This window comes from Athene noctua, chromosome 27 (assembly GCF_965140245.1).
Source record: "Athene noctua chromosome 27, bAthNoc1.hap1.1, whole genome shotgun sequence".
In the NCBI taxonomy this organism is placed as follows: Eukaryota; Metazoa; Chordata; class Aves; order Strigiformes; family Strigidae; genus Athene; species Athene noctua.
Window position 1 is genome coordinate 4,281,960 of NC_134063.1, and position 20,061 is coordinate 4,302,020.

The following is a 20,061-nucleotide window of genomic DNA, read 5'->3' on the forward strand; positions in this document are numbered from 1 at the left end:
CCCTCCCCGGGATGTAATGTAGCTGCAAGCGCCTAAACCCTGCCAGGACTCAGCCCAAAAGCCCCCTCCCAGCAAACCTGGGGCACAGACCCACGGGCCACGGGTGGGGTGGCTGCAGTGGGTCTGTTCTGGGGTAAATGCACGGGCACAGCCCGTGGCAGAGGGTGACTCGTAAAGCCGTGGTGGCTCGATGGGTTTTGGCTCCCGGTGACACATGGTAAGAGCCAAGCAGGCTGCCCGTTTGCCTTGTGAAAAGAAGGATTTTTGTGCTGGCAGAGGAGGCGTCCCCAGGTGGTACTGCACCTCTCTGTGAGCCTCCTGCACCCTGCGCTCCCCGTCAGTCCCTTGGCACACCCTCACAGCCATATTTTTGCACCTTCAGCTGCTGTGGCATCCCAAAGCCCCAGGTTTGCTGGGTTCCTCCATCCCCTCCAGAAAGAGGGAGCAAAGCTGGAGCAGCCTTGTCCCCCCCCCAGCCTGGTATGTTGGCCACCTGCAGCCAAACCCCATCCAAGGCCATCCTTTGGCCTTTCAGCCAAACCCCTTCCCCCCCAGCCCATCCCCACCCATGCAATGCGCTTTTCTTTTCCCAAAATTACTTTAAGCAAGAGGGACAAGACCCCAGCGTGGATTTAACGGGCGATTTTTAGATGTGGGTGCCAGGCAGGGTACCCCGAGTGGCAGGACTGCCTCCTGGCCCTGGGAATGGGGGATATCCATCCTGCTGAGCCGAGCCCGGAGCTGGCAGCACGGGGAGATGGCTGCACCTTGGCATTGCGGAGTAGCTGCGATGAGACTGTGAGGAGCAAAGAGCAGCAGCAGCAAGGCTCAGCAGCAGCCGTGCCCGGCACTGCGTGGTCCAGGCTGGGAGGATCCTGGTGTTTCCTTGCTGGAGGCTCGCTGTGCCGGCAGGAGCAAGGCTTGGACAAGTCAATACTCAGACTAGATATGAGGAAGAATTTTTTACGCTGAGGGTGGTGAAACCCTGGAGCAGGTTGCCCAGAGAGGTGGTCGATGCCCCATCCCTGGAAACACTCAAGGCCAGGTTGGACGGGGCTCTGAGCAGCCTGCTGGAGTCGAAGATGTCCCTGCTCATGGCAGGGGGTTGGACTAGAGGAGCTTTAAAGGTCCCTTCCCACCCAAACCATATTCTATGAGTCTGGTTCTGTGAACACTTGTCCCAACAGATGCTGAGCAATCGCCGTAGGCAACTTTGTCACAGCAGCCTGGCATTGCCTGCAAACATGTGAGGAGTGGAGGGTGGGCCATGAATCCCCCTCCCCACAGATGCCCAACACTGGAGCTCTCTCGGGTCTCGCTGGCTGCTGGCTTCACTCATTTCAGCTCCTTGCAAATGCTTTGCACGCTCGCGTGCAAATCGCCACCCCCAGGCAGCTCAGGGTGCATCCCGGGGCGCGGGCGCCCTTGGTGTTCTGGGGATGTGAGATGAGGCTGCACCCCACGTGTCTAAACAGAGCGGCGGGAGAGCCCCGCAGCAACGCCTGCGGCAGCGGGTCCCGGGGAGCACGTGTCAAACCCCTTGTGATTATTCATCATTGCTGGGAGTGGGTTTAAAATACGTGAAAACCAGACAGATGGGAGGGCGCAGCTCGAACATCGTCCCGGGTGAGTCACGGCGGTGATTCCTGTGTGCGTGTGTGTGGTTTTCCTTTCCCCCCACCCCAAAGTTCAGCTTTCCCCGCAGGTTGGCACATGCGGTCTGTGGCTTTTTAAAGCAAGAGAAACCAAAGGCAAAGCCTGGAATTTTATTTATTTATTTATTTATTTTTATTTTATTGTTTTGCACGTTGGAGCTGGGATTTTAGTCTTTTGAAAGGTCACTGGCGAGTGGGTGGGGGCGAAAATTACTGGCTGCTGAAATAAGAGGCTTTTTCACAGGACGTGCAGTGAGGCTGAAACCACTCTCCTAAAAATTTATGGGCTCTCAATAAGGCAGAGGCCCTTCCTCAGGTGGACGGCTCGAGTGTCGCAGCCTTGCTCCGTCGCAGCCCTTCCCTCCCCGGCGCAGGGCAAAGGGGGCGGATGGGGGAGCAGCTCGGGAGGTGGCGATGAAGGCTGAGCTCTAGGCCCTGTGTGACCCCCTTGCTGATTGTCCATCACCTCCCCAAATGCCTGAACATCAGCTGCCAGAAGCAAGTTGTCCTCCTGGACAGCCAACCGCTGCCGACCAACACGTCACCGCAAGCGGGGTCCCTTCCCCACCTCCGAAACCCACACAGCTGCTTCACCTGAGGCTGCTGTTCTTCGTGGGTCCTTCATTCCCCGAATTTTACAAGCTGTCCAAGAAAAAACTGCGATTTTCTCGGTCCTTCACCATTTAGCACCATCTCCCTGCCACCTTGCTAAGAACCGTTTGGTGGCGGTTGAGCGTTCTCGGTGCCTGTTCCCTGCTCCTGCTCTTATCTCAGAGGAGAAGTCTGAACTCCAGGCACCTAATTATGATGATGAATGTAGATGCAAACACACCCAGCGGCATCCATCACCCTCCCCGCGCCAGCAGGTCGGGGAGACCGGCTCGACCTTGGCTCTGCGGGAGGAGAAGCGGCAGCAGGAGGGGACCAGCACCGTCCCCCTCCGGGTGCTCCCCACCGCCGCCTGCAAACTCTCCACCCAACGCACGTTTCGCTGCCGGTGCTTATCGGCGCGGTGTCTCGGCCAGCTCCGCCGCTTCGTATCCTGGCGGGATTTCATGATCTTACCTCCTTATAAGGCGAAACTATTCTTTTTCTAGCTTGGCATTGTTTATAGCCCAGTTGAAAATATTTAGACTCTGGCTGGGTTCTACAATTATCTTGTAACCTACGGGGCATATAATTACTTCTAGTTAATGTGCAATTACCTGCATCCTGTAAAATAAAGGCTTGCTGGCAATGAGGCAGCATTCACAGCCCTTCTTGTTGTTTTCTACAATAACAGTAAAAGCAAACCTGTCAAGTTCCATTTTTAAAATAAACATTTTTTTTTTTCCCCTGGTAAATTCTGCTTGGCAAATATTGCTAAACTGGGGTTGGGGTTTTTTCTTTTTTTTTTCCTTCTCTCCGTTTTGTTTTTTTTTTTCCCCCCATGGAAAATTTATTTAAAAAGGAGAAATGTTTGGAGTTTGCAAGGAGCTGAAATAAAAAAAGGGGCCAGGAGGCGGCTGCAAGTCCGTGCTGCTTTCCAGAGCCTGTCTTTGATGGGGATTTAATGGCTGACAGCCCACTGACAGGAGCACGGACCCAATTCCCCGCTGCCTTGCCCGGCTGCGGGGTCAGTTGTAAAATCCCATCAGATCCAATCTGCCTTGAATGGAAAAAATGGAGTGGTGTAAGGTAAGGGCCCAACTCTCCTGCGAGAGAAATGCCAGCGGGGATTTTTTTATGCTGTGAGAAACTCCTAGGCTGCAACCCCAGATGATCTGCACAGCCGAGGCGCCCAGTCCCACCACAAGCCTTGCAGCCGCGCCGGGACAGTCCAGTCGCCCCGTTCATTTTTTTTCCTGAGGTTTTCTTGATTTTGTCTGGTTTTGCTGGAGCTGCTGCGTCGCTGGGCTGGTGGGGAGGGATTCAGGCTCCATTTAAGTGTCTGGGTGAGAGGACGGTAGGGGCAGACTCACAGGGCTCCGAGGACATCAAACCACACTGGGGCTCTGCGATGGAGGGGACGATGGAGCCGGGGACTCCGTCTGCTGCTCGCCATGTCCCAAGGAGGGGCTGTGCTGGGCAAAGAGGTGTCACAGGGTGGCATGGCATAAGTTTGCCATCCTTTACTCACAGCAGCCCACGGGTGTCAGCCCCTGATGTGAGGAAGCCTGGCTGGAGCGAGGGGAGGTGGATCTCCAGCCGCCCAGGCAGGCTGCGTGCTGCTGGGGGTGGGTTGGCTGAGGACACCGCCTTGTCCCCATTGCCACCACCAGCCCCAAGTCACCCTCGCCTGCCAGGGCCAGTTCCCCCTTTGCAGTGGGCTGTACCGTATCTCTGTGCCTCAGTTTCCCCATTGCAACACTGGAGCACTCTCGGGAGGGTGGAGGGGATGAGTTGGAGCCAAGGGGATGCTGGTGGTGCCACGGGAGATGGTCAGCCACGGGGATGGGGGGAGGGAAGAGGGGGCCACGGGCGAAGGCCGCGTAATAAGGATATTTGTTTTGCCTGTTTTGCAGAGTTTCAATGTTCTGACTTGCTCTAAGATGAAGGTATGGAAGTTTGCAGCCATTGCATCGATGCTCCTCAGTTCCATGTTATCCATTTTAGTTTGTAGAGACATGTTCAACGGAAGCCGGAAATACAGCCCCTTGCCTTCCTCGCCGTCTTCCTCACGGGCATCCTCCTCCTCTTCCTCCTCCTCCTCCTCCTCCTCCTCCTCCTCGCCGCCGGCAGCTCTGCGGAGATCCCCACGGGCCCTGCAACGCCACAGCTCGCTGCTCTCCCAGTGTAAGCTGCTGCGCCTCTGCCCCGGGGCCACCGTCCCTCCCACACCCGCAGGATTTGGCCCCCAAACCCCAGCGGGGCACACTTTCGCCTCGCAAGCAAAGCCTGATGGGTTTATTCCCCATTTGCTTTCCCTGCTGCCCTCTCTTACGTCTGTGCATCCCCTTTATGAGTGTTTAAAGAGGAGCTTGGGGTGCAGGGGGGGGGGAGCTCGGGGCAGTGAGCAAGGGGTCCTGCAAAAATGCAGCCACTGGGCACCAAACCTCGGTGCGAGCACGTCAGCTCTCCACGTAGGGAAACCAAATGCAAACAGCTCATCTGAATGCAAAAAAAGCTGCTTTTTTAGCTCCAAATGGCTTTTCTTTTTTTTTTTTTTTTTTAATTTTTTATTTCTGCACTATTTTTGCAAATGCAAAATGTCAAACAGGAGCTGAAAATGAGGGGGAACAGCTCCGCGCTGCGGGGAGGCAGCAGCTTCCCCCGCAGCGCCGCTCGCCCCTTCGTGCTGGCAGCGTACTGAAAATCTCTGGCATGTTTGTTTGGATTCCAAACCAGAAGAACTCTTTTTTTGGGTTGAAATTTGGAAATCGATGACAAGCTGTCAAATTAGGCTTTCCTTCGTCTTTCCTGTGCCTCCCCTGGTGCTGGGCTGGACTAACGCCGGCTTTAGGGTTAGGACAGAGGGACTTGGATGTTGCCAGTGGTGGTCGGGGACAGTTTTGTATGTTGGCTGCTGGCCTAGGGGCCAGCCCTTGCACCCAGACCGTAGGGAAACAGTGCAAATATTAAATTTGTTGGTGTTTCTTCCCCAATCCCATCGCAGCTTTTCTGCAGCATCATCTTCATTAGAATCAGGTGGTTTTTCCGCTTTTTTTTTTTTTTTTTTTTTTTTTGCACATCGGGGTGATGCCACCAAGGAGCAGTACTGGCATCTTTAATTCCTGCCGGGTTGCTCTTTACAGGTGCTTTCTCCTTTCAATATCCCAACCATGGGGCCAGTGTCCGGCCGTGCCGGAGGAGCACGGCTGCCCCATTCCCTGGCTGCAGGCATCTGGAAACCATGAGTGTGGCAGGAGTTAATTTGGGGGGGGGGGGGGGGGTCCCCCTAAACAGTTGACTTTTAAGCATGAACTTGATGTTGTGCAGTGCAAGGGACTTCTTGGGACAGCTCCAGGCAAGGGAGAGCTGGTAGGGAGGAAAAAAGAAAACAAGGCAGAAGAGGGAAAGAGGGGGAAGGATTTGGGGGGTTTATTGCCCTGCTGCTTTCCTGCCCCCATGGGCTGGGGGTGGCTTGGCCATGCCCCCCCCCTGCACCCACCCTGAGACCACGGGGATCTCTGGCCTTGGGGTTTGGGTTTTAAAGGCTTCGGGGACCTCATGCACATCTCAGAGACGGTGTCTGGGAGATGCTGCGGTTCAGCCACGCGTTGTTGGGTTGCAGGGATGAATTTTGCAATTCTGCAATTGCTACCAGGCACAGAGGGAGCTGGGAGCCAGCACTGGGGGACAGCCACCGCCCCTGGGGACATCCATCCTGGGGGACAGCCACTGCCCCTGGGGACATCCATCCTGGGGGACAGCCACCCACCCCAGGGCACCTCCATCCTGGGGGACAGCCACCAGCCCTGGGGACCTTCATCCTGGGGGACAGCCACCAGCCCCAAGGGACCTCCATCCCAGGGGACAGCCACCCACCCCTGGGACATCCACCACCCTGGGGGACACCCGCTAACATCCGCCCCTTCTCTTGCAGACAGCAGCTTACTGGAGAGCTACACAGAGGGGGAGATCCGGCAGCTGATTTCGGCGCTGGTGGAGCGCTACAGCCAGGCCATGAACTCGGGCGGGCACGAGCTGCCACTCTTCCCCCGGGCAGGCAGCCGCAGGAAACGTGCCCGCGCCCGCCACAAACCCTGCGCCCTGAAGGAGCTGGAGGTGAGCGTCAGCGAGCTGGGCCTGGGCTACGAGTCGGATGAGACGGTGCTTTTCCGCTACTGCAGCGGCACCTGCGAGGCGGCCGTCCGGAGCTACGACCTCTCGCTGAAGAGCATGAGGAGCAGAAAGAAGATCAAGAAGGAGAAGGTCCGGGCTCGACCCTGCTGCCGGCCGCTGGCGTACGATGACGACGTCTCCTTCCTGGACGCCTACAACCGCTACTACACCGTCAACGAGCTCTCGGCCAAGGAGTGCGGCTGCGTGTGAAGGGCCGGGGCCCCCCCGGGAGGAGCGGGCGGGAGAGGCGATGCCCCGGCCCCAAAACCCCGCTGGCCGCCAGGCAGAGGGACCGGGGGCTGCGGCAGGGGGAGAGGGACGGGCCCCAGACCTCTGGCTGGAGGAGAGACTGAGCTGCTGGTGCGTCCTTTGGCGTGACCGTCCCGCTCGCCGCACAGGACTAGAGATGTGGCTGTCGGTGCCGGCGGAGGCTGCGGTTGTTGGAGCGGTGACGGCTGCTTGCGGCTCTTGTCCCCCTCTGGGGGTGGCCCAGGGGTCCCTGTCAGCCGCCCCGGAGGGTGACAGTGGGTGTGCAACATGCACGGGGTGTGTTCGACACTCGGGGTGCCTGGCGTGCGCGGGCTGTGTTACGTGTCACGCGTACAGGCGGAGGGGGTGTTGTGAAGCAGGTGGCCCCTGCACGGGGTGTGCCACACGCAGCAGAGGTGACGGGTGCGGGCTGTGCTGCACGCGCCGGGTGTTCCATGTCGGCTGTGCTGCACATGCCAGGGCGTAGTGCTTGTGCACAGGGGGTGTTGTGCAGGTGTTGCTGCGTATGGCATGGTACCAGGGGCGTGTGGTCCTGGAGAGGGTGTGCTGCGCACACGGCGTGTGTTACAGGCTGCACTGGAGGTGTGGGCTGCATTAGACAGTTGCAGGTGCCCTGTGCTGCCCCAGGACGGGGGCTGAGCCCTGCAGTTTATAGTTGCCCTGTGCAGGGGTTTCCCAGGGTTTGTGATCGCCATGCTGGGGTCCCTGCCCTGCCAGGGGGATTTCAGCACCCCAAAGCCCCATGTTTGGGAGCAGAGATGCACCAACAGTCGTTTGCACTCGGGGAAAGGCTCTGGCTCCGCTCGCCGCGCCCGCTCGTGCCCCCTTTGCCATCACCTCGCTCCCTGCAGCCCTGGGATTTTCTTTTTAAAACTCATGATAATCTGAAGTAACTGGATTAACCTCCTTGTCCCCCCGCTGCGGGCAGCTGGGCTGGAGATCTGCCCCTGCCAGGGAGGTGACAGAGCCTCACGAGGCCACCAGCCAAGCCGTGGTTTGCAGCGCAGGCAGGAGCATCCTCGGTTCGGCATCCCCCGAGAGCCGGAGCAGCTCTCCTGGCCGCGGGACGTGAGTATCACCCATCACCTCAGCGGGGCCTGAGTCCTGCAGGAGAGGGGACTCAGGCCTGGGGTTTGGCTCTGGATCGCATTTACAGCAGTGTCATTTGTGTTTACTCTGCGGAGAAATAAATGAGACCGCAGACTTTTGCATTCTCTGGGCAGGCTATATTTGTTGCCTGGGATTGATGGGTTTTCTCCCCTTGGCCCTCTTCCCAGAAAAAGCAAATCATAAACAGAAGGAGAATATTGGTGTCATGTCCTGGGCATTAACCAATGCGAGGGAAAATGCTCCACTGGCCACCCCCAGATCACAATAGCGTCCCAGCTCCTTGGTGCAGCAAAACAGGGGGGAAAAAAAAATCCCATGTACCTCCATCCCATCATGGTCACAACGAAGAGCTTGTCTAGGTGAGCACAGCATCTGGGGGATGCTGCTGCAGAATTTTAGGGCACAGGTTGGCATCCCCAGGGATGAGACAGCTGGGTTTGAAATGGGAGACAGCTCTCCCCCCTGCATCTCCCCTGGGCGACCAGCAGCACTCCCGACCTCTGCAAAGGGCCAGGCTGGTGGGTTTGGTTTTTTTTTTTCTTGCTTTTTCATCCAAACACTGCTCTTGGCTGAGCAGAGCCAGGACGTAGTGAAGCAATATAAACACCATCCTTCAGCAGGGCTGCCCGCGCAGCCGGCGTCCCTGGGAAAGCAGCCTGCACTCTGTAACACGGAGTTTTCCCCTCGCTGATGGGAAAGGGAGGAGGCAGCTGTGCGTGTGGGGTGTGAAACCCGTCCGTGGGGCATCGCACGTGCTGGTGAACCGGCAAAGGCTGGCAAACCTGCCCCCGGGGATGCAAACGCTGCTGAGAGCAGACAAACTCGAGCCACGCTGTAGGTGCACGGAGATCCCAAAACGGCCTCGCAAGGTGCTGCAGCACCATGAGGGAGAGTTTGCACCTCTGGGTTTGGGGAGGGGGGGATTAAAAAGGTGGCTCACAATAAGCAGCCAGGGGAAGCGCAGTGGGAGCAGGACGGGGAGAGCAGATGGGCAGCCGTCAGCGGGATCCGCGCCGTGCTCGCGGCAGATAAGCGGCTCGCTCAAGACTTTAAAAAAAAAAAACCACCACGCACCCAAATCTAATAATAATAACTGCACTCTCAAGGGCTTGGGTGCTTTCCAGTTCTCACTACTATAAAACTAAAATTAGTTTTGTTGCAGAAGCCTCCAGTGAAAAAAAAAAAAAAAAATAAAAGAAGGGAACTAGGGCAATAAAGCAAGGTAAGGTGTTGCAGAAGCAGTGCAGGACCAGGCGCTGTGGGAGGGGGATTTGCAGCAGAGCTTCCTGGAGTTGTGTTCCCCTGAGCCCAAGGAGGTGGCTGGGAGATGTCAGAGCTGTTGCGTTTCCCCAGGGGGCTGTTTGCACCCTGGTTTGGGCAATTTTTCTACGATATCTAGGGATTTAGAGTGCCGTGATTTGCAGACTGAGAGACTGACGGGTCTCCCAGCCCAAGGGGACCCTTCTCTCGCCAGGGTCTTGCTGGGAGCAGTGGGGGGTTCGGGAGCAGGCGGAGGGTGCTGGGGCACCCCAGCCCCACTCATACCTTCCAGCTGCAAAACACCCCCAGGGGTACCCATGCACAGTGCAAATCCAGCTTGCAACCCCAAAAAACTAGGCTTGCTGGGGGAAAAAAAAAAAACAACCCACGATTCAATGCGTCTGTTACAAACCAACGTGAATAGCTCCAATTAATCTTTATTTTTCCTCTTTTTTTTTTCTTTTCACCCTGCTGGCAGCTGAGCACCGGCCTGCGCAGAGGTGTAGGGGGAAGCGCCTGACATCTGCCGCACTGCGCCTGCTGCTTTTTTTGGGGTGCAGCTGGGTTGCAGCTGGGGATTTGCGACCACAAAACTCCCAGACCCAGTCTCGGGGTTAGCTGGGGCATTGTGGCCGTGGCCAAAGGATGGCTTTTGCTTGCATGTCTTCTTCCGTGCGTCTCACTCGGGGCGCGTCTTCTGCACGAAGTTCCCCCGGCTCTGCTGCGGGAGCTTTGCTCAACCCGCGCCGTCCTGCGCCGCTTCGCTGCCGCCTGGGCATGGAAATGTGGTTCCAATAGAAAGGCTGATATTTCCCTAATGCTTTCCATTTCTACAGCCCTCTCTGCTGTAATAGGAGCTGGAGCTGTCCGGAAGAATGTCTACAATGCAGAAAGGGCAAAAAAGGATGGAAAATTCCCTGCTCAGAGCTACAGCAAAATCTCATCTGGCTCCTTCCTCATCATCCCACGGGTTATTTAATGTTAATAATAATAAATAGCGTGCAACATCTGTCAGGGGGGTGTTTTTAGGTTGGTTTTTTTTTTTTTTTGCAGCTTGCCTATCCGCTGCCGCAGCTTTGCTGTTTGCAGCGGCATCGCTCCCCGGGAGATGAGGGGGTTTCACAGCGTTTGAAAAATCAGGAGGTTTGGGAAACATGAGGAGATGTTTAAAACTATTCTCGTGGTTGTGACAGCACAAAATACGAGTGTTATGTTATCCCAGCTCTCTGACAATGAGTTATGGGACGTTTCATTGTGTTTTACTATACACATCCATCCACGTCCGCGCCTGTGTTTGTGTAACGCGGCCGGTGCAGGAGGCGGCCGAAGCGCCGCAGCTCCGGCTCTGGCTCGGATCCACCCGTCACTCGCAGCGGTTGGGATCCCATTTGTTGATATGGTTTCTCTCCTGATTCAGTATCTGTGAGGGGGAAATGGGTCTAACATCATTGTTTCCACTCGATGAAAGCCCTCGCGAAGGGAGTGTTCCGTATTTAAACAGGACCAGAAACTTGCTGGGAAGAAATTATTTTCCCAGTTTATTAAGACAAATTATTTTTTGGCGGTGTTGGAAACCTCAGCCTTCTTCCCTGCGTAAATAGGGCTACCACATGTTTTCGTTCTTGGTTAAACAAGGCGTAGCCTCAAACTTGAGACCCAAAAGGAGGGGGTAAAAAAAAAAAAAAAAAAAAAAGAAAAAGAAAAGGGAGACTCGTCTCACCGCGTCGGCGGGAACAGGGTGGGAGTGCATGGTCCAGCCCGCGACTCCGCTCAGCACCATCCAGATAAACCCATTTCCCTTCTGGTATTGTCGGGTCTGGCCGACCATCTGCAGAAGTTGATGCAATGCATCTATATTTTAGATACTCTCTATTTATTCGAAGTAACTTATGTTATTTATTTAGATACCATAGTGTGCCATCTACGTAACGCGTTCTTCCTCTCTCTCTTTTTTTTTTTTTTAATTTTATTTATTGATCCAAATGGTGCCAAGTGCAGTTTACATTTATTACATTTTTACCATTTATTCTGAACGTTGGGAAAAACAAAATGCAGTATGAGATTATTTTTTTTAAACAAACATAAACTCGGGTGTGATGCTGTTACATACTCACAACAAAGTGAAAATAAAAGGGGGATTATATTGATTTCTCTCTGGTTATTGTCTTTGACTGCTGCCTATGGGTAAGCGATGGTGGAGTGCTGTTATATCCCCAACCTGGGGATGGAGATGGCCAGGGAAATGGGAAACTTGGCTTTTGTTTTGGGAGAGCAGAGAGGGCTGAAGGATGGCAGGAGCTTGACTTTATTTTCTGGTTTCCTGCAGAAACCTCCATGCACACCTGCAGACAGCCCTGTTTCTTTCATGTCTTCTACTGCAAAACTGTGTTTATGCAAACCAACGATTTGAGATGTTACCAAGGCTGGGTTGTTGCCTGCATGGGTCTGGCTACTTTAGCCACAGAAATAATCATTTTTGCCTCCTTCTTGTAAAGGCGATTCCAGTTGTGTTGGCTCAAAGACATGCCAATTCTGGTGAAATGACATCAAAAAAAAAAAAAAAAAAAAAAAAAGAAAATGCAAGGTTTTGATAGGGTCAGCCAGAAAAAAGTTTCAGTTGCTCGTCTGGAAGCCGTGCTGAGGTTAGAGACATATTTTATTTTATAGGGAAAACATCTCAAAGTCAGCAGCAGGCATTGGCTGGGATTTTGTTGCCCTTCTTATTAGGAAGTTTATGGTGGTTAATATTTTGTTTTGGGTGAAATTTTGCAATTTGAAAGCCTGGCCAAGTTCAGGATGTAAACACGTTTCAAAGCTGTGGAAAGTGGAAGCCTTGGCACCAACGCTGCCGCCTCACACGCACCAGTCCCACCCCAGCTCCTTCTTCCTGCTACTGGTTCCCAGTAGCTCCACAGGGGACAAAAGCCAGAGGTGACAAGCCCCATTTTAGCACACATTAACCCCATTTAACAGACGTTGACCCCTTTAACCGTGCATTTCCACATTGGCTACCCCCCAGTTAACATGCATTAACCTCACTGAACACATACTACCCCCAACTAACCCATATTACCCTGTCTAAAGACACATTACCCCCATTTAACACACATGATGGAATTTAGTGTGCAGAGCATCAGCCTGCGTCTCTGTCCTGTAATAGCACCACCTCACTCCTGCTCCACTTGGTCCAGAAAAATATGATTTTAAAAATTTTTTTTCACTGAAAAATAAGACAAACTATCTAGTGTCTGTGGTGAGAGTTGGTACAAGCTCCTGTATTTGTTTGCAAAACACCTCATTTTGAGCAAAGCCAGTGAGCCGCCCCGCTGCTCTGCCGGGCTTGGCACCGGGCAGCAGGGAACACCTCGGGCTGGGGGGAAAAAAAAAAAAAAAGAAGCTAAAATGCTTTTGAGCCACAAAAGTTTATAGTGTTTTTTTGGGAATGGAAAAAAAGGTCTGTTTATATTCCCCCCTCATGCCACCCAGAGGCCTGACAGCCGTGGACGGCTCGTGGCCGAGTCAAACATTCACGCTCGAAGCTCCACTTTGTAAATATTTTATGAAGCATCTTTTGAGACTCATAAATCTTCGCATGTGCGCACGCATGCGTGCATGTGTGTACGTGTGCGCGTGCACTCCAGAAACTAAGAAAAGCTGCAATCCTGCTGCCAGCCTCTCAAAAAAAAAAAAAAAAAAAGGACAAACTGAAGTTTTAATGACCAAATTGGAGAGGGCTGCTTGCTTGGAAAATCTGACTCCTCCAAGAGCGCAAACAAAAAAAAAAAATAGAAAAAAAAAACCAACGGTTACAGGCAACAGTGTGAAGCCAGGACGTGCTGCTGGTCTGGGGCAGGGGATGATTTTGGGTGTAATTTCTTGGAGATGAGGTGCATAGTGCCAGTTTTCATAGTGTAACTGGGAGATTTTCACTGGCTGGTGCTTGCTTTTGAGCCCCAGCTTAAAAATCCCAGCTCTCAAATGATGTTCTGTATTTATTTTTTCATTTTTTAAATGGAAAAAGTAACAGGCGGGAAATGGGATGCTGACAGTGCTCGACCCCACTACTTAGTCTGAGCTTCTCAAAATTACCTCCTGGTAAGAAAAACCATGGGAAAATAAACCCAGCCTCACTTCAAACTGAAAAAATGTGAAATAGAAGTGAAGACAAGAGCGTGAAGTTTGCAAGTCTTAAAAAAACCAACCGACAAACCCATATAAATGGTGATTTTTCTCTCGGTATCTCTGCTAGTACTACCAAAAATGTAGAAGCCCGGGATGACAAGACTCGTTACTTCAGCTGCTGCTGGGGTTTTGCTACAAGGGAAGGAGGGAGCTCAGTGGTGCAGGACAGATGTGGAGAAAACAGTCTTAATAGTTTCATGTTCCCCTCCCCAGCCTCACTGGACAAAATGAGGAGCAGGTTTCCAAAGCGTGGGGATGAGTATCTGCCTGTAGGCTCAGGAAAGCTGGAAGTAATTGCATTTACAGGGTTGGTTCAGGCACCTTCACACATCCAGAAGGACAAACCCAGTGATGATGGAGCTCTGGAGCTTGTAAGGCTCCAGCTGCTGTTTTCAGGATTTTGGTGTAGCTGAGCCTTTTCTCTTCCCTTCCCCAAATGCAAAGCTCTGCTGAGCCGGGCTTGGTGAGGATTTGTGTTTCTCCGAAGCTCTCTCTCTCTCCTCTTGGCTCCCCTCTGGCCCTGGTGTCTCTGCAGAGCAGAAGTCAGACACTGCTCCAAAAACTCCATTTTCAACATTATTATCTCCCCGGTTTCCCATGAGGAGCAGCCTCTTTCTCACCTCTTGGAGAAACACCCCTGTGAAGTTTTCCCCTTGTCTGCTCTTTGGACCATCTCTGCCCAAGTGTCACCTGGGAACACTTCAGCCTGCCCCCTACCACCTTTGGGTGAAGAGATGAGAGATTTGGGGGCAAACATCACATCTTTTCTGCGAGGGACTGACGCAGCCCCTCATGCTGCTATCTCCAACGGGGTGTGGAGGGGGGGGACACACCTGGGCAAGGAGGCTGCAAACCCCAGCACTGGTGTTTCAGGAAAAGCCAGACTGTGACTTCTCAGTGTGGTCTCCCAGCCCTGGGCCCCCGCAGCGCAGCCATCCAGATGTTTCCCTCGATGAAGTCCCCCCCTTACAGTTTCCCAAGTGCGGTGTCAGCTTTCCCGTCCCCTAACAAAGTCAGCCTGTGTGTGGCTCCACGTCGCCCACAGGCATCCCTTCCCCAGGCCACGGCAGCAGCAAGACACTGCTTAGAGGAGGAGAAAGTTTAATGTCGTATTTTTGTCCTGTCGACCCCATGTCCCCTCCTCAAGGACCATAGCTTAAGCCTGGCTGGGTGCAAGTTCCTACCACCCCCTGGTCTGCCCAGTCCTGAATACTTCAGTGGAACTAAAATTCCTATTTTGGTCACCCTCTCAAAGGCTGCAGCACAATTTTGGGTAAGGACGAGGTCAACATTCATAAATCTGCCCCCTGCGTATTTATTTTGCCTTTGCTCCTGCAGCCTTGAGGGTTGGCCAGCCTCAGGGTCAGCAAGACCCCTGCTGCTCTCCCCAAGGCTCACCCAGGTCCCCAAATAGCCCTTGGACCCAGGAGAGGGATGAGGCTGATGAGTCTGGCTGGCCTTGACCTGCCAAAATATCCCCAGGCTCAAGCACAGAAGGAGAGAGCTGATAATCCTGGAGCTGCCATTCCTCAGTTAAAAGAATCCAAAAACCTACAGGACTCGTGTCTTTTTGATAGATGTTAAATGACTCCAGGTCTTGGAAGCAAAGGGAATCAGCTTGGGAGGTTGGCAAGAGAAAAACGGGGATTTCTTGCAGCTCTTTTGTGGAGCAGGTGTTTCCAAAATGCTCCCCAACCACAGCTGGAGAGGCTGCAGCAGCAGGAGGCATTAGCAGGGATGGATAAATTATGTTCGACTTTCCCCATAGTTGGAAAAGAGGTTCTCCACAAGGGTAAATAGTCCAAATTTGGGAGACTTGGCCCTCTCTGAATGTAAGATGCCAACTAAATAGATGTGTCAAGCCCTGTCCCCATCTCCCCCTATGCCAAGGAGCCCAAGGCTCTTTCAGGTGCTCTCCTGCCATTCAACATCCCCCTCCATCGGCACCCCAGCACCTTGTTGATCATATCACAGCCACGGACACCTCGACACTGGCCCCTGCTCTAAGGTGTGTGTCACTGTGAAAGGCTGAAATGGCAAATGATTGTCTCAAACCTTGCTCGTGTGTGTGTGCAAACCTCAAGGACAAGCTGTGGCCTTTGGGTTAGTCTGAGGAATGTCCCCCAAGGAAGTGGGAGGTATGGAAGGCTGCACCCCCCACCCCCTTGCAGTTGCATTGTCAGACTCCTTAGATAAACCTCAAAGTGGGGGACATGGACTGCTGAAACCAAATGTTTATCACTGGCTCCATCGTGTAAACCCGGTATTCTGTGGCTCTATTGTGTAGGCCAGACCCACCCGGGCATTGCTAATGAACTGATAAGAGGTGAGGTTGCTGCCCCGCAACAATCCGCAGGATTAAGAAGCATGAAGTCAGCAAAAACCTGTGGGAACAGAGGAAAAACTAAAGGTGGGCAGATATGCTAATCAGCTGATACGATGAACTTAAAAGGCAACAGAGAACTTTGCTGTGTGTGCACCCACCACCAGAGAACAGGAGACTGAGGACCAAGGGAACGCTGCTGGATCCATGGTGGTGACTATTCCTGCAACTCTACTCTGGGCACTTTATTTCTGTCTTTTCCTTCCCCTCCATCCTATCGCTACCACTCTTTGCTTTTAATAATAAAAAGTGTTTGGGTGGATGGCATTTGACCTCTTAATCTCATTCTTGGGATCATATCGAAACCTCCCCCAACATCAGATCAGGGCAGTTCCCTGCCATCAGCCGTGGAAATTGTTGTGATTTGCAGAAATACTTCTTGTTCTACTTGAGAGAAAAACCCTCCCTAGCTTGGGGCTTTGCTTCACCATTTCCATCGGAGAGCCTTACAAGTTTGGAAAGACATTTCTTTCCTCTTAAAAACCACCCTGAGTTTCAATCTGTCTCTTCTCCATGATTTACATGTTTCAGGTTAACCTCAACTGAAAACTTCCAAATTTAATTACTTTTAGGTGCTCCCCTGACAAACCCCTGGCATTAGTTTTGAGTCCAGTCTCTCCCCTTCCCCTCTTCCCTGCAGACATCTCCCTTCCCAGCCCTACACCAGAGGGTCTTTCCCCATCCAGCCTCTTCCCAGCACAATGGTGCAAAAATATCAAGTGATCTCAATAAACGTCATCACCAAGTCTCCAGTGAGACCAAAACTGGGCTCCCTGCCCATGAACAGCCACTTGCTCTGCACCCAGTGAGGCAAAATGCCACTTTGTACACCTGGAAACCCTGATGGCCGAGGGAGCTGCACATCTGCAGTCACCCACTGCTGCAGGAGGCACCTAAACCCCCGGAGACATCAGCCCTGCCCCAACACACCCTGCATTGCCACCCACCAGGACCTCCCCTTCCCCGCAGCACGTCCCTTCAAAACAGGCTAAAGAAAAATACTGCAGGTGAACTGAACATGTTCATGGGGCTTTACACGTCTTCCTGGGAAGGCTTTTTGTGACATTGGCTAAAGCCAAGAGCAAGCTCCCAAGCTCCTCTTGGCTGCATTCATGCACGCAGCACGGGTCGTCTCTATTAGCTCCTGGAAATTTGCCATTGGTTTTCCAAATGGAACACCCTTTCCAAGCAGCTGGACTTTGTGCCCCGTCACTGCTCAGCTTAATCAACCACTCTGTTTTGTTATCGGTTTTGAAGGTAATGCTCAAAGCTGAAGTCTTCCCAAGGGAAGTCTCGAGGTGGAAGGATTTAGCCCAGGGACAGGTGTCATCTTCCAAATCTAGCAGGAGCAGTGAAATGAGTGACCATCCATCCCAACTCCCCGGTGCCGCCATTGACAGAAGGAGCCTGTACCTAGAGCTCACACACAGAATATTATTTATCCCTTATCCACATCCATATCAGCTCAATCCGTAGTGTTAAAGGCTTAAATTTCTCCAGCTGCTCTGAACTGAACTGGCTCTAAAGTTGGGAAGAGCACCTGGGTCGGTTGATGAGATCCCAGGAGTTGCAGGCTAAAGGAGGAGAGATGTGTGTGTCTGCAGGCAGACGAGGCAGAGGCAGAAGCATGAACAGTTGTTTGGCAATAAAAATTGATGCCTCACAAATTTATTGCTCTTTTTTGAAGCAGACAGCAAGCACATGGCTAAGGACAATGTGGCACATTTTTCTACCTGAATTTCCAAAGGGTTTCCCTAAGGTCCAGCAAGGGCTCTTCATGAAACTAAGCAGCCTCAGGAAGGTCTTAGCTAGACAGGTACTGTAGGAGAAGAGGAAGAAGATGGGAGGGATAAAGGTTCAGGTTTTGGAGTGAACATTTGTCCTTCGGCTTGTGCTGATTAATGTATTCAACCAATCTGCAAAGCAGAGAAAAAACAAAGGTGGCAAAGGTTGTTAATGAAAATAAGGGACTCGCAATGTTAAAGACAAGGTCTTGCTGATGGTCCTTCTCCTACAAAATGCCTGTGAGTGAAAATGCAGAGGGAATTCTTTAGAAATGTTTGTTGAATGCTGCTGATGGAGAAAACAATTGCATCTCTGTATGCACTGCTGGACTCTGAGCTGATTTTCCTCATGGAAACATCCTGGGGTCAGGACAGACCTTTGAAAGGCTCAGCTCAGGGATCAGCAGCCGTCAGGAAAACAAACTGAATGTCCAGGAGTATCGGCAAGGAGCCTGGAAGGGCACAGCTGTGTCCGCCAACTCCATGCAATGGGGCTCCCCAACCTGAAAAGGAAAGAGTTTCCAGTGATACAACCTGAACAGCAACAGGAAGGTCAATAAATTCTTCACTAATTTTTAAACACGTGGCCTAGAGGCATCAGCCGATGCCAGAAGTTGCTGTGTTCGAGGCACAGAGGAGGTCACTCATCACGTGCTGGTCCTGAGCGTCTCCTTGCCACAGGGTGCTGCAGGCACTAAAACTTACAGTTCTTTCCGGGGCATCCTTGGCACCCCACACCTTACCCAGACCAGGCTGCTGCTGCCAGATCCCTCCTCAAACACACACTGTCTTGCCAACCTGTCCCAAAAACAGCCTTGAAAAAGAAATTGAGTTGGTTTCTGCCCATTTAGCATCCTGATGCAGCACCACACAGGCAGCCAGGGAGAGCCCAAGGCAGAGCAAGGGGAGAGCAGGCGGTTCCCCCTGCAGCAGCAGGCAGCCTCGTGGTGTGGCCGACCCTTCAAGCTGCTGCTTTGCACAGTGGCAAGTCCTTGAAACTGTTTTATGCTAGGTATTGTTATTTCAGCTCCCCCTCTTAGCCACTCGCTTTGGCTCCAGTGGAGCTGATTCAGAATTGTTTGCGGAGACTGAAGGTGAACTTCTTCAAAGACCAAGCTGCAGCCAGCAAACAAGTTTTTCAGGTAACTAATCGACAAAAAAGACAATGTACTACTACTCTATCTGACAATCTGTTCTCAAGACAAAGACATACAAACACCTAATTGCTTCCTTGTCCTTGTTTGCTTTAAAGCTCCTTTTGTCCCTCCACTTCCATCAAGTTTAATCATGAAATTGCAACCCACCAGCAAGGACAAAAAGATTGCAGCACGGCAGAAAGCTGAGCAAACAGCAGTTACACGAACCACTCAGACAGATCGGGCACAACCCGGTACCTGGCTGCCGTGGTCTGCAAGAAGTGACAAGCTCTGCAGACATGCACAGCCCACCCAGGTCCCTCTGAGGGTTTCATCCACTTGCGCCACTGGAAGTAGCGCTGGTATCCCTCGCCGTCCCTGCTCAGCTCCCACAGGTACTGCGCCATATCCGCAGGGCTGGCAAAGTCATCGACGTGGATGAAGGAGTCAGGGGGCAAGAAGCGCTCGTAGTTTTCTCGAGGGGGCCCCAGCACAACAGGGACAGTGCCAGAGGACAAGGCGTTCCTCCAGAGCTTCTCGGTGATGTAGTCTTCATGCTGTGAGTTCTCGAAAGCCAGGTAGAAGTTGTACTGGGAGATAGTGGGAAGGAGTTTGTCCCGGGGCAGGGGCAAGTGATACCGCCCATAGACGTCCACAGTGATGTGTTTCTTCAGCTCCTGGTAGTACTTTACCCGGGAAGAGTTTGCTTTCCAGTTGCTGACTACCCAGGCCACCAGCTTGGTCTTGGGTGGGATGTTGAGGGGCTGGGGCTGGGTAAGGAGCTGCAACTCCCCGTAAGGGGTGAAGATGTCCGAATCTCTCCGGTAAGACATGGTCAGGTTGAAGAGGTTGTCCATGGCACCTAAGTTCGGAGAGTGACTTGGGGACTCCAGGTTGAACCAGATCCAGCGCTGGAACGAGAACCTGGGGACCTGGGCCAGCTTCTCCCTTTCCCTGCACACATCCCCGTGATGCATAATCACAGCATCAGCCTTCTGGGACCAGCTGCGGTTGACGGTGAAATGGCAGTCCGGGGTTTTGTAGACCTTTGAGCAGTTTATGAAGTTAAAGTGGTGCCCAAAGGGCCACTTCCACAGCAGGATGGTCAGCCTGTGCTCACCCTTTGGTGGGGCACCGATATCTCTAGGATGGGCTCTTCGTGCAGAGGGACTGGAATTGTAACGCTCCGGATCAGAAGTCCTGAACTGATGAAGAGAAACAAAGAAACAGGAGCCGATGATGAAGCTGAAGAGCAGGAAGATGAGGAGTTTCTTGCAGGAGACCTTCCCCTCCACGCACTCCATGAACGGACCTGCAAACACCACAGACAGGACGACAAGTGATGGGAGCACAGAGATGCCCGCAGGGAGGGGGCTCTGGGTACAGGGTTTGGCAGAGGGGAACGCCCAGGGGCTCAGGGGACGGCGCGGAGAGCTGAAGGACAGTTAACTCCAGCCGCAGAAAGAAAGGTCACCCCTAGAGCGCCGTGCGCAAGGCGCTTCCACAGAGCCCAGGCT

At 52.9% G+C, this 20,061-nt stretch overlaps 2 protein-coding genes across 7 annotated transcripts in view; one reads left to right on the top strand and one right to left on the bottom strand.

Moving 5' to 3' along the window:
- Positions 1–15,806, top strand: part of NRTN (neurturin) — a 29,361-nt gene extending 13,555 nt beyond the window's left edge. For 2 of the 6 annotated variants that reach the window (XM_074928094.1, XM_074928096.1), the window contains exons 2-3: positions 4,160–4,430; positions 6,181–11,206. In XM_074928094.1, the coding sequence (XP_074784195.1) occupies positions 4,187–4,430; positions 6,181–6,629 (693 nt within the window). In that variant the 5' untranslated portion in view covers positions 4,160–4,186 and the 3' untranslated portion in view covers positions 6,630–11,206. Of the gene's footprint in view, positions 1–4,159; positions 4,431–6,180; positions 11,207–15,528 lie in introns of those variants that run through there. The other 4 variants (XR_012635247.1, XR_012635245.1, XR_012635246.1 and 1 more) reach the window with 4 other exon arrangements.
- On the bottom strand, positions 10,703–19,848 carry LOC141971030 (4-galactosyl-N-acetylglucosaminide 3-alpha-L-fucosyltransferase FUT6-like). Its single transcript, XM_074928093.1, has 3 exons — positions 18,803–19,848; positions 17,358–17,443; positions 10,703–10,707 (listed from the first exon to the last, which is right to left on the bottom strand). The coding sequence occupies exons 1-3, from the start codon at positions 19,846–19,848 to the stop codon at positions 10,703–10,705; spliced, it is 1,137 nt and encodes a 378-aa protein (XP_074784194.1).
- Between the last annotated feature and the right edge of the window lie 213 nt (positions 19,849–20,061).

Excerpts from the sequence above, each read along its gene's own strand:
- LOC141971030 (XM_074928093.1), bottom strand. The coding sequence starts at position 19,848 with ATGGAGTGCGTGGAGGGGAAGGTCTCCTGCAAGAAACTCCTCATCTTC. Across the intron at positions 17,444-18,802 it reads TTGCAGACCACGGCAGCCAG|TACCTGTCTAGCTAAGACCT; the intron begins GTACCGGGTTGT and ends CTTCTCCTACAG.